General features: G+C 38.8%; 1 protein-coding gene across 1 annotated transcript; it reads right to left on the minus strand.

Moving 5' to 3' along the window:
- Window positions 1–18,727: 18,727 nt before the first annotated feature.
- On the minus strand, window positions 18,728–19,471 carry LOC107829649 (uncharacterized). The gene has a single exon (XM_016657106.1). It carries the CDS (start codon window positions 19,469–19,471, stop codon window positions 18,728–18,730), a length of 744 nt encoding a protein of 247 aa, XP_016512592.1.
- Window positions 19,472–19,930: the final 459 nt, after the last annotated feature.

Here is a 19,930-nt window from a genome sequence, read left to right on the forward strand (position 1 = left end):
TGATAATTTATGCAGCTTTGAATTATCCACCAAAGTTTCGTTATTTCTAACCCCACTTCTAAATTCAAGTAATGAATTTCTTCAATTACCCAAAAGTGGCATTGTTCAACAACAATCTAACCTAGTATTCTTTCTCAAGCAACACAAGGCAATTAGACACGATTAATTAAGGGCCCATTAAATTAATCACCATACAGAACATAGTAGAACAATCATATATTAAACCCGCCTCGATTATAACAAAGCTGAGTCGAAAATTCATCTAACATTTGGTTCCATCAACCCTAGACTAAATATTTAGCTACTCATGGTAAAACAAGATAAAGCCTTAAGATAATTCATAATTCACAAAATAATGATAACAACAAGAAGAATGAAAAATTCTAATGATGTCTTGATCTTCTCACACTTGTTCTTGCCTCCAATTGATTCTAAAAACAAGCTTAACCTTGACTTGGGCGAGTTTGTTGAGTTTATAGAGGGTTAGGATAAGTTTCCCACACTTTAAACTTAAGCCCTTAAACTTTCTTGGCCTTCTCCAGATCGACCGTGGTCGTGGGCCAATCGCGGTCTGACCGCCGTCATTATAAACTTTTTGTTTTTTCGCATTTCTTTCACCGCGTTCCAGCCGCGGCCCTTCTACGATTGCGGTGGACTGTTTCCAAGTTTTTCTTCGTCCTTCCTTGCTCGTTTTCATCCGCGCTCTTCTGATTGGTCTTGTATCTACATATTTGACCCTAAAACACTCTATATCCTCCTCCTAACTTGGAGTAGCTCCTGCACAGCACAAAAACCTCAATTAGAGCATTTTATTATCATTTAGCACTTAAAACATCAATAAAGTATTGTTAATTTAGAGCATAAATAACATCTACATCGCATAATCTAGGCTACTATCAGGTACACGTGCAACACGTGTGCCGAGAAACTACTAATAATATTAACACAATAACAATCAGTGAGTAAATGGTTCCTTAGCTGATAATAAATTCCAAGAATATCTAGCCAACACCAACTTATCCCAATTTAATTTATGTCATTAAATAAATTATAGCCTCTCAAGCCATAAAATAAAATCAAGTGTAATCAGGCTCTGAGTATTATCACGCACAATTTATGCCGAGGTCGTACAGCCTAGTCCAAAAATATACTGTGTGCACTGCCGAGGGTCAAACGGTACGAACCATAGATGCATCTATTAAACTGCCGAGGCGAATGAACCTCTCCCATGAGAATAGAGAAGTTTACCTCGCTCGTGGAAGTACTTGCGACGCGAGAGGACATGGTTTTCTTAGAGTTATTAAATATTCTTCAATTCTTTCCCCAAAATAAGAAATCTAACTTCGAAGTTTTCAACTTTTAAATCTCTAGTCTCAGCTCTATTCAAGATAATTGATATCCATAACAAACATGATAGTACAATTAAAGCATGATGTAAACATAAGACTACCCGGACACCTCATGGAATATAGCTACACATGGACTCTCATCACCTAGTGCGTATGTAGATCCCCACACAAGTAACTTACAACAAAAAATACACCTAAAGGGGATGAATTCTCTTTTACACGGTTAGGCAAGAGACTTACCTCATTCTCAAGCTCACTTTCGGTCCACAAATACGCTTTAAATCCTCAACTCGATGCCACACAACCCGAAACTAGCCAGATATTATATAAATAAGTCAATATATACTTATATATTCCTATAATATATTTATGAAGATAATTGTTATCCATAACCTCACAATTGGAAGACCCACCCACCCCTAATTGGAAGATTCCTATAATTCACCTCGGGCACACGTGCCCGAATTCCGTAAATTTAAGAAGATAATTGTTATCCATAACCTTACAAACTCAAATATATCATTTCCACCCAATTTCATAATCATTTTCGTGGTTAAATCCCATTTTTATCAAAATCTAGGTTTTTCGACTAAATCCATAATTTTCACAATTTTATATGTTAAAATCTACCCATAACCTATGTATTAAATTCACATTGGGTAGTAATTACTTACCTTCAATAGCTAGGTAGAAACCCCTCTCTAAGAAGCTCCAAAAATCGCCCAAGAAGTGAAATAAATGAACCAAATGGCCTAAGTCCCGTCTTAAATGAACCCTTCTGCCTCCAGCGATTTTTGCTTCCGCGGAGAATTGGACGCTTCTGCGGCTCCGCATCTACGAAAAATGCATCGCAGATGTGGCCCTCCCCAATTGGCCTACTTCTGTTTCTGCGGTGCCCCCTTCGCATTTGCGGACTTGTAGATGCGGTTGAGCCTTCGAACCTGCGCCCCTGCCCCTCCAGCTCAAGGCTGCTTCTGCGGACCACTGTCCGCTTCTGCGGTCGTGCATTTGCATCCCCATATCCATCCCTGCAGACTTAGCCCATGCAGCCCAAATGGGCACCTGCAGCCAACCAGCCGCTTCTGTAGTTCAGCACCTGCGACCAATCCTTCGCAAGTGCGAACGCACCAGAAGCCCTGCTACTTCAGCAACTTTTTCCAGGTTTAAAGGAGTTTCGCGAATCATCTTAATGGCATCCGAGGCCCCTGAGGTCCCGTCCAAACATACCAACAAGTTTGAAATCATAAAAAGGACCTACTCGACCTCTCGAAACACAAAAATCAACAGCAAAACTAAGAATCACACTCCAAACTAAATCGAATCAACTTATGAACTTTAAGTTCTTCCAACTTGCTCCAAACGCACTGAATCATACTTAACCTACTCGGAAAGACACTAAATTTTTCTTGCAAGTCTTAAATCACCTTAAGGAACTATTCCCGAGCTTGGAATCCTAAACGAACCTCGATAATACAAAAATCAACTACAAACCAAATTTAAAGAACTTGAAAAACCTTCAATGTTCCAACATTCAATATTAAGCGCCGAAATGCTCCCGGGTCATCCAAAACCTGATCCGAACATATGCCCAAGTCCAAAATCATCATACAAACCTATTGGACTATAAAATTTCGGTTTCAAGGTCTTTTACTACAAATGTTCACCCAAGTCAAACTTACCCCTTTAAAGCTAATATTAAGGAACTAAGTGTTCCGATTTCTACCCTAACCCTTCCAAACCTAAACTAACCATCCCCACAAGTGATAAAATACTAAAAACACCTACGGGGAGTCTTATTTAGGGGAACAAGGAGTTAGAAGGCAAAATGATCGGTCGGGTCGTTACACCATATATATATATATTTGGGGGATCGCGTATTTAGAAGGAAAATATGATTTTTAGCAAATACAACATATATATATATATATATATATATATATATATATATATATATATATATATATATATAAATTTCCTGGAAAAAATAAAATAAAAATATGTACATGTTGTAACGACCCAACCGGTTATTTTGAGCTCTAGTGCATCGTTCGGCGCTTTGAGTCCTCGAGTGGATTCAGTTCATGTATTACAACTTGTACGTGTTGTCGGAATTGGATTTTGGGAAGTTCGAAGTTGATTCGGAAAGAAGATTCTAATTTCGGAAGCTTTAAGTTGGAAGAGTTGACTAAGCTTTGACTTTTGTGTAAACAATCTCGGAATCAGGATCTGAAGGTCCCAATAGGTTCGTATGATGATTTCAGACTTGGGCGTATGTTCTGATTGAGTACAGGGTGGTCTGGAAGCATTTCGGCGCCTATTATGGAATGTTGGCATTTTGGAAGGTCTATAATTTTATAAGATTTGTTTGAAGTGGATTTTATTGCTATCGATGTATGTTTGGAGTTTTGAGCCTTCGAATAGGTTCGTATCGTAATTTTGAGCGTAAAGTTTGCATCATTCCGGAATGTTTTAAGTGTGATTCAGACGCGTTCGGCGAAGTTTGAATATTTGAAAATTTAAAGAAAGGTTTCAATCGTCGATTCATAATTTTGATGTTGTTTGACGTGGTTTGAGGCTACGACAAAGTCCATGTCGTATTTTGGGATGTGTTGGTATATTTGGTTAAGGCCCCGAGGGGCTCGGGTGAGTTTCAGATCGATTTGAGTTTTGTACAATTTGGTCCGCAGAAGCGGATTTTCCTGGCTTGGAGAGAACTGCACATGTGATGGATTTTTCCGCAGGTGCGGTGCCGCAGAAGCGCAAGAAGTTCCACAGGTGCGGAAAATCGACTGGGCAGAATATATATGCTAGCCAATGGGATTTGCTCATTTCATCTCATTGTTCTCTCTTGGAGCCGACTTTGGAGAGCTATTTCATCCACCTCTTAGGGGTAAGTGTTTCTAATCCACTTTTGATTTTATTTCATGAACACATATGGAATTTTAAAATGGAAATTTGTAGAAATTAGGGGATTTTTGAAAGAAACCTAGAATTTGTTATTTTGAATTTTGACCACAAAAATGGACATCGAATTGGGAATAAATTACATATTTTGGTTCGTATTATTGTGGGTAAAAACTTTTTTCAAAAAATTTCAAAATCCGTGTATGTGGGCCTGAGGTTAACTTTATTGACTTTTAGAGCGGAGTTGGGAATTGTTATAAATTTCTAAATTGTAATCATTGGAGTGTATTTTGATTGAATTGCACGTTGTTTGACTAGCCTCGGAACGGTTGGCTTGGAGTTGAGTGTCAGGGTGGCGTTGGAGCCGTTTATGGAACTCGGAGTGAGGTAAGTCTCCTATCTAACTTTGTGAAAGGGAAACTATCCCCTAGGTGATGTAATTTTTATGTGCTATTAGTTGTGGGTGCTACGTATGCACCAGGTGACAAGAGTCGGTATGTATCTAAAGTATGTTTATGTCCGAGTAGACTTAGGACTTTACCATGTAATATATGAAATACTTGATCATTCTACTGGCTTAATTAATTGAAATTATAATTGAATTTATTTAGAAATATATACATATATATTAGGCCGTGCCTTATCACCTTGAGTTGTTGGCAAGTTATTTGAGAAATGGTAAAGTTTATATTCACTTTGTGCTCATGTATTGTATTGTAAGCATGTGTCTCGTAATTCAGTAATTTCATTCCTTTCTTATGGAGCGAGTCGAATGCCTCGACAGTATAATAGATGTATCTATGGTTCATGCCACTCGACCCTCGGTAGTGTACATATTATTCTGGATCGAGTTGAACGACCTCGGCGTAATCGTGCGTTATATTGCTGGCAGTCCAAATATTCACGAGATAATGTTTCCGCTGATTCTTGGAATTTTATACGGTATTCCTTATTCATTTGATATTGGCACTTGACATTTTCTGAGTTGTTAAGGTAGAATACAATATTGAAAAATTCATACTTTAAAAGAAATGTTTGTAAGATTATGTAACTTACAAATTTACACCATTATTACTGTGTGCATTATATCTACTTATGTCTTATTATATTGCTCTATTGGATCTCTAGTAAGTGTTGATGTCGATCCCTCATCACTACTTCTCCGGGGTTAGGCTAGATACTTACTGGGTACGTGTTGATTTACGTACTCATGTTGCACTTCTGCACTAAATGTGTGATCTGACAGGTTCATTTGATGATCATTCAGGTGTGTAGGAGCAGTTGTTAAGGAGACTGCATGTGAGCTATATTCTAGGCTACACATCGCAGTCCAGAGAGTCTCCATCGTACTATATATTTTATCTTGTCTATTTTCATGCTAGACAGAGGTTATATTTTTATTGTACTCCATGGTAAATGCTCATGCACTTGTGACACCGGGTTCTGAGGGTTCCTACTGATGTTCATTATTGTAGTTCACGTACTTATTATCGTTTCACCTTGTAAATTGTATTTTATACGGAGATTGGAAAATAAAATCATAGTTTTTCTGTGAGTAGCAGACTTTACTCTATTTGTTTAATGGGATTCATGGTTTCGAAAATAATAAAATGGGTAACCAAGTTAATTAAATCCTTGTTGGCTTGCCTAATGGCGGCTTAGGCACCATCACGATCCATTGTGAAATTTTGGGTCGTGATAGTGTTACACCCCATATTTTCATACGTAAAAGTGTGTCGTAAGCAAACTAATATAAGACCAAAAATTTGATCATCTTTGGAAGTATATAAAGTAAGTTATCATGTTACCTCGTAGGTTACAAATATTGAAGATCATGAACAACAAGTACAAAGAGGGTTGGAAGGTTCAGAAGCTAAGAAATTGAAGAAACTAATGTTTCGTCAAAAGTCGACAAGTTGGGAATGTTATAACCCGTACCTTTGGGGTGAGACTAGGGTTCTTAACATGATAAGGAGGTTATGTTATGAGTTATTTTAGTCGTATGATATTCGTGTGTTATGTTTTGAAGTCAAGCGAGTTGTGGAATAAAATTCAATGAAAGTCATCACAAGTTACGTTCATAAGATTTACTAAAACTTTGGGTCAAATATAACTGCAATTTCCTCCCAAAATACATAGAGTTATGGGGTGTTCCACTCGTCTAATTGAATACCTATGAGTCTACTTTATAATGCATTAAACCGTTTGTCAATAAGACATCAGAGTAGAGAGAGATATGAAAGTTTTTGCAAGATTGCGCAGACTGCTAGGTGACAAGTAGGTGTGTCACCTACTTGCTTAAATGAAAAAGTAGCTATTTTGGGTCGGCCAAAGAGCCCATTTAAGGTCTTATCTCCTGCAATAAAACACTCATAATATACCACAATTAACCATACCTAAACCCCTGCAAACATCCTCCCAAAAATTCTCACAAACCCTAATTGATTTTCTCTACCTTTCAAGTTCTAATTGGAGGTAAAACCTAGAGTTTGAAGAACCAAGATAGGAGCTGAGTTATCCAACAAATAAGGTAGTTTTAATGATATCTTTCATCCATCTTTTCTTCTGTAAATTAATGGTAAGTCGTTCTATATTTGTAAGAACTCACGGGACGGTGATCGAAAGCCGTGAGTTCGAGTTATTCACTTGTAGCAGACTATTTTGTGGACTGTTTTGTGTTGCTGTTGGGCTGCGTGTTTTACTACTGTTTTGTGTTGTTTTGGAGGATGAAGGGTGTGGAGAAACACCACATAAATGCAGGGTGGTGGGCTGGTTGTTCATGGTAACATTTTTGGGCCGTTTGACACTACTACGGTGGTCGTTTTGTGTATAGAAAGATTGGGGTGTGTTGAGCTAATTTGTAGTATTTTGTGGTGTATATAAGGTTGGAAAATGATGTATATATATTGTTATTGTGTTGTTTGTATTATCTTGAATTTGGAGGAAGTAAGGATTATAGGGGAGATGCTGCCCGTTTTAATACAAAATAAGCTTGTCGTTTGTTGTGCGCCAGTTGTACCTTTCGTAAATTAATGATAGTATTATTATAGTTGTTGTAGATTAAGGTGCGAAGAGGAGAGTTCAACTTGGTAATTGGAAAGATTGTGATAGGGTATGTTAAGGCTAAGGCCTTCCTTCATTTTGACATGATCTCGTAATTACATGTGTTTGATAACGAGGCATAAAGAGAAGTTCATACTCCCGAATTTATATACACTATCCTAGTCTCATAAGTTATAGCATTCTCCTTTATCAGGAATTTATATTCAATTGAATATTGTTTTCTTCCAGTTAAGAGAGCAGAGGGTCTACATATATACAGTATTTTCACCATCATCAAGCTATAATCGATAGGCAGGCCCCTATTAGGCAACCTCTGATCAGATGGTAAGTTATATATCGAGCCTACTGTGGTCGAGCGCCTATGAGCGAGACCGTAATGGAAGAGGTACAGAGCCAATTATGGTCGAGCGCCTATGAACGAGCCTACTACGATAGAGCAATTACATATTCCGAGCCTTATAGGGCTGGATATTTATTTTACCTGCTATATTCAGAGAGTTGAGTTAGTATCAGTAGGTAAGTGTGTCTCTAGATCATCTTTAACTCCTAGTTACTTTCAGTTATTATATTATCAGTTCAGTTTTAGCTTTTAGTTATTTTATTACCTTGCATACTCGACACATTATTTGTATTGACGTCCCATTCTGGGGACACTGCATTTCATGCGTGCAGGTTCAGACAGACAGATAGGTAGACCGCCTCAGGAGGTGTTGCCCGAGTGCAGCTTGATCGGTAAGCTCCATGTCCTTCAAAGATGTCAGATCTAGAGTTTTATGTACTTTGTATATATGTTATGGGTAGTTCAGGGCCCTGTTCCAATCATAGTACATCCATCAGTAGAGACTTGTAGATATATCATGTCGGTTAGTGCAAAGTGTTTGGCTTGTAGGCCTTGTATATACATTTTGTTGGTTTGTCAGTTGTAGTAGTTATGACAGCCTTGCCGGCCCAGCTTTATATTGATTAGTCAGCACTAGTTTCCGTTCAGTTTTATATTTTTTTCTTAAATTGTCTTGCAATGTGGCCCCATGGAAAAAGTATGACATTGTATGTTCAGAGTCCCTTAGTCGCAAGTTGGTACGCTAGGTTAAGTGAGGCACTGGGTGCTGGTCTCGCCCCCCAAGTTCGGGGCGTGATAGATAGCTTGGTATTAGAGCGTTAGGTTAACTTGGGTCTCAAGAGTCATGAGTAAGTCTAGCAGAGTCTTGTAGATTAGTACAGAGACATTTGTACTTATCTTTGGGAGGCTACAGGGCTGTTAGAAGCACTGCCCTCCTTAATTCCTCATCATGCGATTTGATTCCTTTGAGGCTTATGCCTTTATTTCCTTTCTACTCAATCTTATGTGACGTGAAGCGCTTGTTATCAATTGGGAATCAAGGAGTTGTGGTGGTACTGCAGACGTGGTGCAGGATGTTTTTCCCTACGTGTTCGGGCGGGCTATTATCGTCACCTTGCGAAAGGATTCAAACGTTTTAGCTCAATGTCTGTATTTCCTATGGTTGTGTGGCTATGCACAGTGTGATGGTAGAGTGCATTTCTATGTGTCGAGGAAGTGAATGACTTGAAAGGAGGATCTCTCAATGCATAGTTTAGGGTTTTGGTATTTAACCCTGGTAGAGAAAAGGCAATCGGATTAGGGATGTTCAGGCTTTGGTTGATTGAGTAATGAGACTTGATATTTCGAGCGTGGTGGAATTCTTATTTGTGACATGGTGTCGTAATCCTTGGTTGAATGCATTAAGGCTCATCAGTGTTATGGTCTTCTTTGGTCTACCTTCGGAATAGGGTGTTGTGAAATGGGTCTAAGAAGCGGCTGTTAGAGATGGCGGTGTGTGGCAATTTCAAAATCAAATTTGGTGTTTCTAATGCTGATGGCTCGAGAAGGATGATCTTCAAAGAGGCATAGAGTTAGTAGAAATTTATTAGTTTAGGTACTACAGAGATGGATTTTGATTTGAGGCAGCAATTGGGTAGCGAAGGATGAGGAAGAACATGGTGGGAGGTGTCTCACGGTAGTTGAGTTGCTAGCTGGTCAAATATGAAAACCAGAGGTCGAGAAGTTGCTTAAAGGATATGGTTTAACCAGAGTAGGAGTGGCAGAGTAGCGTATGAATTTGTGGCAGGATAGCCACAATCCTTGAGAGAGTTTAGGGCGATTTGGGAATGATGGTGGAAAGTGACTATGTTTACGGATTTTATTGGGATGGTGGCTACTATACTGAGGAAGACTGAATACGGTAGAGAGAAGTTGCTTGAAATGAAGAGAGGTGTGAACACTTGATTATCTTTTTGAATGCAATGTGGCTTCGAGTTTAGAATGTATTGTCGGACATGTAGTTGATGTCAATGGGGAATGAACATATTTGTACAGTTGGTGGGCGAGCATAGGTTCAGGAGGGTTTACTGATTTCATGGTAGTTGTACCCAGTGCAGCATCGTTGGGAGATGTTGGTATGGAATACCACATGTGGGCTATCTCCTGTGAGCAGGTTAGAGGTTTCGTGATCTTGATGAAGTTTCTACGAAGAGTTCTACTTACTATCTAGCGGGAGGTCGAACAGGTAATTGCGGCTAATAATTTGAGATGTTTTATAAAATGTTTAACAAGAGGTTTCGAGAATTTGGCGGGTTAACGGTGTGAGATCATGGTGATTGAGAAGGAGGAATCCTTGCGGGATCTAGATTCATGTAATTGTAGCTTAAGGCTAAGTGGGGGAGCCCACCGTCTACCATTGAATAATGTGGTTGTCTGCTTGTGCGGTTTCTGGTTATCGATGCATTGGTGGAATATTTATGACTATGAAAATAAAACATTAGGATTAATTCGGGAAAAGAACTTGATGAAGGTGTGTTATGCTTCGCCTTATCGATTCATATGTAGTTTTGGGAAGACTCAGAGTATATGCTTCTTGTGGATGTGATTTACAAGGAAAAGAATTCAGCGGATTGCTTCTTTGGGAGGGTGTTCATGTGCTAGCAGAGCGTTGGAATTTGGTTGCATTCAGGACCAGGTCAGATTGGGTGACTCTCAACAACGGTCCTAGTGGGTTCAAGAATTAAAGTGCAGTGCCTAAAGATTTTGGGTCTGTTGGGTCGTTAAGGATCGAGTTTTTGCAGTGGATTATGAACGGGACTTGGAGTGTTCTATGTTATCATCGAGCATGCATTGTAGTATTGGAGGAAAGGAAGAAATATATTTGGGTTTGCGGAAGGTCTTACAGAATGGGTGTACTAGTTGGAGATGCTATTGTGCACATACGGAGGGTATGAGATGGTTCATGAGTATTGAGACGATGTGGTTTCTTGATTCGGGTCACTCGGGATGCGTGCGGATTTAGTTTGTTATGTTTTGAATGGAGCTATTATTATTTCTAAGGCAAGTCGAGAGTAAATTGGAAGAAGTTGTGTCGGTTAGTAATGGTTGAATTAGCATGATTGTGGCAATGATCAGTTCCATCGGCGTGTGAAGTTATACATGTGGTTGTGGTTGTATGTGCGGTCTTGACAACCACCATAACTTGATTGATCTGGGAGGTATTTGACTCAAGTGGACTTGTTGTGTAAATGAATTACGGAAGCGTCATGGCAGTTTAGATCATGACTTGAGGTTTATATTTTCCATGGTTTGGGAATTCAGTTGTGTGTTGCATTGGTTCTTCTAAAATGAGCTAAGTGAAAGGTTTCTAGCCAATGAAGTGTTTATTCTACTAGTAGTTTAGGGGTTATGATGAATTCGTGTACTCCCGAGTAGCAGTGTGATAGGTGCAGTGAGCAGCAAGGGAATTGGAAGTTGAGGATCAAGGTTGCGACTCGGTGTTGTTAAGAACGTCACGAGCTCGGATGAGCAGGGAAGAATTCAGTTGTTCAGGATAAGCTGGCATTTTCTTAGTGTCACTTGAGGACGGTATCCTATGTAAGAGGCTTTATGTGTTGGATTGCGATTCTTGAGTTGCTTTACAGAATTTGTATGGTTGGTGGTATGGATGTGCCGACTTTCATACCTGGTGCGGAAGGTCGTGAGAGCATACCCTATGGGGAAATTTGTATAAGTGTGACATGTTAGTTACTTGATTGTTAAAGATTAGAACCAAGCATGGAGATTATGGTACTATCGTTAATGTGACAGTTTATGCATAGAAGGTGCTCTATTCCTTTGGTTGTGAATTGTGGGAGTCTCTTTCGGATTGGATGGTTGCTCGTGTGTGTCATGAATAGGGCCATTGTTGATCCTTGGAAGGTTGTTGGCCTAGTATGGGATGATCAGAATTGGCTTGGGTCCGTTGATGGGTCTAATGTGAATGTGTGCTCTAAATCAGGCCGGATGTGTTCATTCAGCATAGTGTTTCTTATGGAGGAGTCTTCGGGCATTGGATGTTATTCTCGTCGTCAACAATTCCATGTAATACTCTATTGTTCCATGTGGGTTGTGAGACGAATTGATTATTCGCACAAGTGTTGTGGTCCTGTATAGCTTGTGGTATTATATGAGCAGGATGGATCTCGAGATGCAGGTCATATATTGCACCATAGTCATGCTTGGGTTTTGTAGTGTATGGTGCTATCCATCTCCACAGGGTTATGTTTTTGCACTTAGCGTGCTGGTGGTTGATATACCTGTATTTCGTAGGTGTAAGCATTATGGCTTGATGGGTAATTTCCTTATTTATTGTTATGTGTGGATCGGGTGGCACGCTACCATGGGTATGTTGTTTGGATCAGGTTACATACCGCAATGGTATCATGTGTGGATCGGTTGCATACCCTATATCTATTCTTGTGTATTTTGTTTCTCATTCTCTGGGAAGGGTTCATAGCATCTGTTCGACCGTTTATTTCGTTACGCAGGCTGGGTAGTTCTTTTCCAGATTTCATTCCTCCTTATGTGTCATATTCAAGTTGTGGCTTTCCAGAGCATTGATGGCGTCATATAAGATCTCGGTTAGTGTTTGAGGTGGCTTATAGCCTGAGCAGCTTGTAATGGGTGAGACAAGATTATTGAACCTGAAATCAGTGTAATCAGATATATATATATATATATATAAGGTATATCAAAGAGCAAATATCGTTATTCAGTTCAAAATGAGGTAATGGTCCTTGTCAGGAGGAAAGACTCCATGATTTGTTGATTCGGCAGGTGGTTATGAGTTTCTACACATCTCTTCTGTCATTGCAGTATTGCAAGAGTTGGAACAAGGCTCATAGGTGTTATGGGGTGTATTGCGGGCATCAAATTCGTGGAATTCCCGCTATTGTGGTCTGAGGATGTTACTATGGGCAACCGACTTATATGGTGCATGGTGTGATTTCAGTGAATGTTCATGATCATGTTTTGGTACGGTGTGTAGTAATTGATACGGTGTACGTATGTTAGAATCAGGTCTTGTAGAGAGATTCGGAGGTTGGAATTTGGTTCTAAGGCTTATTGACTAAATAAAAGGGAGGATCTTCAATCTGTATCAAGCTAATGTTCTCAACTGGTTTGTGGTGGGACAGATAGGTGCTCGAGGTGCTGAATGGTGATTTTGGGGCAACTCCGGAGCAGTTCTTAGCACGTTCGAGGATGAACATATGTTTAAGTGGGGGAGAATTTAACGATCCGACCGGTCGTTTTGAGCTCTAGTGCGTCGTTGGGTAGTTTGACTCCTGGAGTAGCTTCACTTCATGTATTACGACATATACATGTGGTCGGAATTGGATTTTGGGAAGTTCGGAGTTGATTCGGAAGGAAGATTCTAATTTTGAAAGTTTTAAGTTGGAAGAGTTGACCAAGGTTTGACTTTTGAGTAAACGACCTCAAAATCGGGATTTGAAGGTCCCAATAGGTTCGTATGATGATTTTGGGCTTGGGCCTGTGTTCAGATTGAGTATCGGGTGGTCCGGGAGCATTTCGGTGCCTATTATGGAAAGTTGGCATTTTAGAAGTTCTAGAATTTCATAAGTTTGGTTTGAAGTGGATTATTATGCTATCGATGTACGTTTGGAGTTTCGGGCCTTGTAATAGGTTGGTATCATGATTTGTGACTTCTTCGTAAAGTTTGGCATCACTCCGGAATGTTTAAGTGTGATTCGGACGCGTTCGGCGGAGTTTCAATGTTTGAGTTTAAAGAAAGGTTTCGATTGTCGATTCGTAATTTTGATGATGTTTGACGTGGTTTGAGGCTGCAACCAAGTCCTTGTCATGTTTTTGGATGTGTTGGTATATTGGATTAAGGCCCCGAGTGGCTCGGGTGAGTTTCGGATGGGGTTCAGATCGATTTGAGCTTTGTAGAAGCTGCTGCAATTTCTATTGCTGGTACGATCGCTTCTGCGGAAGTTTGGTCGCAGAAGCGAGGTGGAGCTTGCAAAAGCGGGCTCGCAGGAGCGCAAGGAGTTCCGTAGGTACAGAAAATCGACTGGGCAGAATATATATGCTAGCCAATGGGACTTGCTCATTTCATCTCATTTTCTCTCTTGGAGCCGACTTTGGGGCGATTTTGGAGAGCTATTTCATCCATCTCTGGGGTAAGTGTTTCTAAACCACTTTTTGTTATATTTCATGAGCACATATGGAATTTTAACATGGACATTTATAGAAATTTTAGGGATTTTTGAAAGAAACCTAGAATTTGGTATTTTGGATTTTGACAATGAAATTGGACATGGAATTAGAATAAATTCCATATTTTGGTTCATAATGTTATGGGTAGAATTTATCCTCGAAATATTTCGGAATCTGGGCACGTGGATCCGAGGGTTGACTTAATTGACTTTTCGAGTGAAGTTGGGGATTGTTATAAATTATTAAATTATAATTATTGGAGTATATTTTGATTGAATTACACATTGTTTGACTAGTCTCGGAACGGTTGGCTTGGAATTGAGTGTTAGGGTGGCGTTGGAGCCGGTTATGAAACTTCGGAGTGAGGTAAGTCTTCTGTCTAACTTTGTGAGGGGGAAACTACCCCCTAGGTGATGTAATTGTTATGTGTTATTAGTTGTGGGTGCTACGTACGCACGAGGTGACGAGAGTCCGTACGTAGCTAAAGCATATTTATGTTCGGGTAGACTTAGGACTTTACCATGTAATATTTGAAATACTTGAATTCATTCTGCTAGCTCAATTAATTGAAATTATAATTGAATTAATTTAGAAATATATACATATATATTAGGCCGAGCCTTATCACCTTGAGTTGTTGGCAAGTAATTTGAGAAACGGCAAAGGTTATATTCACTTTGTGCTCATGTACTGTATTGTAAGCATGTGTCTCGTAATTCGGTAATTTCCTTCCTTTCTTGTGGAGCGGGTCGAATGCCTCGGCAGTATAATAAATTCATCTATGGTTCATACCGCTCGACCCCGGTAGTGTACATATTATTCTGTATCCTACTTCTCTTTTTGGAGTAGGACAGGAAGCTCATGAAACAATACAAAATAGGAATTGTTTCCAGCGATGCACAAATCATTGAATTCTCTATATGGCCGCTCTTAATTGGACTGTGATTTCTTTTGTTCACCGTGTAAACAATGATGTCAACATGATACATTTGTTAATCATGTTGCATAGGATGATGATGGGTAAAGATGACCGTAAATTTGGACATGCTTGATTTTGCTTTTATGAGTGTATTAAAAGGAAAGTACAAGAAAATGAAATATTTGCTCACTTACTACATAAGCTTGGGAAATGATCTAAAGTTTCATATCTACTGAGGATGAAATTGTGCATCTATATTTGTGAAATCGTGGTTACTCTAAACTATTCTTTAGTATTTAGTGTCTCAATGTAAAGAATAGCAGAAGAAGAATATTATTCGAAGACCTTCTGCGAAGAGAGATTTTTGAAATGAAAACTTTGTTATTAAAGAAGTTTCTTGAATTTGGCTTGGTTACAAATGCCTTAGACCACCCCTATTTATACTTCTCTAAGGATGGTTCTAGATAATATTCTAAAACTTGTACAAGAAAAATTTAGTGAATCTTATCTTCCCATAATACTATAGAATATCCGGATGTCTCTAATAGATAATCTTATCTTCACAAAACATTCTAGAACATCTAGATATGCCTACTAAATAAATTTCAAGTATACTACACTAGGACATTCTAGAGGAATCTATATTTTTCCAAAAAATTAACTTTACTTTAGTTTTCTTACACTCCCCCTTAAAGTGATTTTTTGAAAACTACTCCAAGCTTGTCATAGAAGAACTCGAACGAAGCTTTATTAAGTGACTTGGTGAAGATATTAGCAATATTCTCCTGTCTTCGCACTTCTAAAGTATTGATAGTTCCATCAAAAACCTTTTTTCGAATAAAGTGATGTTCCACCTCAATGTGTTTAATTCTTGCATGGAATACTGGATTGTTTGCAAGCTTGATGGCACTTTGATTATCTCCAAAAATCATAGTTGGATTTTATATAGGTAGATGCAAGTCTTCAGCAAGTCTTTGTAGCCATACACATTCTTGAGCAGTAAGATAGCTGCTTTATACTTCGCCTCCGTGGTTGACAAGGAAACCGAGTCTTGCTTCTTGCTACACCAAGAAACACTTGTTCCACCACAGAGAAAAATATAGCCTGATGTAGATCTTCGGTCATCTGAATCACCACCAAATTCAGCATCCGTATAACCAGCTAACACCAATTCATTCTTCTTCTGAAAGAACAATCCCATGTCTAATGTTGAGTTGATATAATTTAGAATCATCTTTGCAGCTTTTAAGTGAGGCTTTCTTGGCCTTTGCATAAATCTGCTTACATATACCGCCGAGAAGGCAATGTCTATGTAATAGTCAAATACATGAGACTTCCAACAAGAGCCTGAAAAGGCTTGGGATCTGCAAGAAGTGAGCCTTCGTCCCCCCTTAACTTTGTACTTATCTCAAGAGGAGTAGAACATATTTTGCTTTGCTTCAATCCAAACCTGTCAACAAGTTTCTTGGCATATCCTTCTTGAGTGACAAATATCCCTTTGTTCATGTTTGTCACTTAAGCCAATAAAATGGTATAGCTCACCCAACTTCTTGATGTCAAATCTTATGGAAAGCTCATCTTGAAGCCTAGCAACTTCATCTTCATTAGTTCCTGCTATTATCATATCATCCATGTACAAAAGAACAACCATATGCAAGTCTCCTTGTTTTTTAACAAATAAGCTAGGATCTGATTGTGATGCACCATAGCCACAGAAATGTAGATACTGAACAATTGTTTCATACCATGCTCGTGGAGCTTGCTTGAGGCCATAAAGGGCCTTCTTAAGTTTGCAGACATAATCAGGATATAAGTTAGAGACATACCCGAGTGGTTTCTCCATATAAATATCTTTGTCAAGATCTCCATATAAGAAAGAATTCTTCACGTCAAGTTGCCATAACTTCCAATTATGCGAGGCTGCCAAGGCTAGTACAACTTGGACATATATCATTTTAGCCACCGGACTGAAGGTTTCTTCATAATATTTACCGTATTTTTGAGAAAATACCCGAGCAACCAACCAGACTTGCTTTATATCTATCTATGCTGCCATCTGCACTTCTTTTGATTTTGTAAACCCATTTATAAGAAATGGGTTGTATATCCTTTTGCTTTGGTACAAGGCTCCAAGTTTGATTTTTAATCAGAGCCTCCATTTCATCATCCATAGCAAGCTCCCACTCTTTGAGACCTTTAACTTCTTCGAATGAGGAAGGTTCTTCATCATCAATTGGTTCTGCAAAGAAACAGGAATATGTACTGACAAAATTTTCATCTCTGAAGCGAGCTGGCTTGATAATAGTTCTTTTTGGCCTTCTCGAACCACTTGAATTATCTTTTTGTTGAGTTTCATGTTGTTGAGGTCCAGGACTCCCCCTTTCTCTTAACTCCCCGTTGGCTGTATTATCTAGAGAAGCACCTGTAATGGGAAAGCTTGAATCTGCATTATTTAAGGTTTTTGAACTCGCTCCATCCAATGCGGTTCCATAATACAAAGACACTTCGTCGAATACGACATCCCTTGAGACAATAAAGAGATGCGTTTTAGGATCCATGCACTTTCATCCTTTTTCCATTTCATCATATCCGTCAAAGATGCATTTCCTTGCCTTGGCTTCCAACTTGCTCCGTTGAGAATCCGAAAAATGAACATAACAAATGGAACCAAAAATCTTGAGGTGTTTAGCGCTAGGCTTTTCTCCAAACATTAATTCATAGGGAGAATTCATATTGTTTGGAGAAAGCGGCATCCTGTTAATCACATACGCTGCACATTTCATACCTTCGTCCCACAAGGCTCTAGGTAAATTCTTGGTATAAAGCTAACTCTTACATGTCTCAGTTAAGTGTCGGATCTTCCTTTTAGCCACTCCATTTTGTTGTGATGCATCAGCACATGTCAGCTCAATTTTAATGTCATGCTGACGACAAAAGGCAAAAAACGAATCTTACGTGAATTCACCGTCATTATCAATTCGTATCCGCCATATTGTGAAATCAAGTTCAGCTTCAACTGTTTCTTTGAACTCCACAAACTTACTGAAAACTTCTGACTTGTGCTTGACAAAATAAACCCAAGTGAATCTAGTAAAATCATCAATGAAAATTAGCATATATGAATATCTTGAGAATGAAGGAGTTCTCGTTGGCCCCATAAAGTCATGTGAATAAGTTCTAGTGGGGCATTGCACCTTGACAAGGATCTGTCAAATGGAAGACGATGTGCCTTTCCATATTGACATCCTTCACAAACCTCTCCTCCACCAAAATTTCTTAAGTTAGGCAAACGTTTTACTAGATTCAACTTTACCATGGCTTTTAATTTATCCATGCTTAGATGTCCAAGTCTAGCATACCAAAGATGTGTATTATCATTGCTACTCATCTTCTCAATATATGAATTAGAGGCGGATAAGACATATAAATCATTAACTCTCTTACCTAAGTGAACAATATCTGCCTTGAACACCTTGATATTTCGATGGAACTTCACATTATGTGGGCCAAATAGCAAATAGTTTCCAGCATCTACAACATTTGCAACAGAAAATAGATTTTTCTTCATACCTGGAACATGAAAGACACTATTGAGGGTGAAAGTGTCTTTTTGCTTCTCGTTGATCACAACATTGCCTTCCTTCTCCACATTATGGACTGTATTATATACTGTAACAATAACATCATGTCCGTTGTATTCGCGAAAGGTGGAGAATTTAGATTGATCTCCAGTGAGATGGTGCCCACATCCTAAATCCACGATCCAGTCTTTTTCAAAAACTATGGAAGCCATGCCATTTATTGCTCGAGCCTCCACTGCAAAGCACTTTCCCCAGTCCTCTTTTTTTCTTCTTCTTCTTCTTCAGCAGCTTTCTTGGTTTAAGCCATATTGCTCTCTTTGGCTCGACAATATCTTATTATGTGTCCGACTTTGCCAAAACGATAACATTTTTAAGGTTTTTTATTGTTACAGGAAGACTCCCCCTTCTTTACTGGCGAGCTTGAACCACTTGAGAGCCGAAAGTGCAATTTCCCTTTAAAGTTCCTCTTATCAGTGACAAGAGCATTTCCTTCTCCTTCTTTGATGGATACACCAGCCATCTGTTTGTCTAGTAGCTCATGTGACGACAACAAATTCTCAAATTCTTCCAAAGATAGTTGTTGAATCCATCCTTGAATCGATGTAACAAAGAGAATATATTCTGCTTTTAAACCATGAATAATAATTCTTCTTATTCGTACTTCAGATATAGCGTCGTCCGAATTTAATAGAGAAATTTCGGAACACAAATTTTTAACATTCAAAAAATACTCGGCGATAGAGGGATTACCTTGAGCGGTGTTAGCTAACTCATTCTCCAAAATATGTAGCCGAGCTTCATCCTTCTTGTTTAACAACCGATCGAAGGTCCTCCATATTTCATAAGCTGATTTACACCTTATAATATGATCAAATAAATTAGGAAAGATAGACCTCTTCAAGATAAACTCCGCCTTAGCATTAATCTGCTTCCATTTCTTAAGTGCATTACTATTTTTCGGTGCATCAGCAGGAGGACTTGTGTTACTCCCATTGACAACTTCCCACAAATCATCACCAACAAGGTATGACTCCATACAAGTCTTCCATACCTTGTAGTTGGACTGGTTCAATAACTCCATCCCCAGTCTATTAGCACGACCACCCAAATCCATTTAGAGAAACAGGTTGAATTAACCACTAATACGACCTTGAAATCCAAAAGACGACTTATGGCTCTGACACCATGTAAATAATAGCAGAAGAAGAATATTACTTGGAGATTTTCTACTAGCCCAAGATCGTTAAATAAGATTGGAGGGTTCAACTAAAGAAGAGGAAGCTTGAAAAAAGAAGAGAGATTTTTGAAAGGAGAACTTTGTTATTGAAGAAGATTTTCTTGAATTTGGCTTGGTTACAAATGCCTAAGACCACCCCTTTTTATATTTCTCTAAGGATGGTTCTAGATAATATTCTAAAAGATGTACAAGAAAAATCTAGTGAACCTTGTTTACCGTGAAAATGGTAATAACAATTAAATTTGATTATGGGACTCTTAAAATATGTGATGTATTTTTACACTAGTTGTTAAGCAGTTGATGCTATGTAGAGACTTAGAAACAAAATGAGAGTTA

Source organism: Nicotiana tabacum, chromosome 1 (assembly GCF_000715075.1).
Source record: "Nicotiana tabacum cultivar K326 chromosome 1, ASM71507v2, whole genome shotgun sequence".
Taxonomy (NCBI): domain Eukaryota; kingdom Viridiplantae; phylum Streptophyta; class Magnoliopsida; order Solanales; family Solanaceae; genus Nicotiana; species Nicotiana tabacum.

Bases quoted from the DNA above. Each gene is read 5' to 3' on its own strand.
- LOC107829649 (XM_016657106.1), bottom strand. From the start codon at position 19,471: ATGGATTTGGGTGGTCGTGCTAATAGACTGGGGATGGAGTTATTGAAC.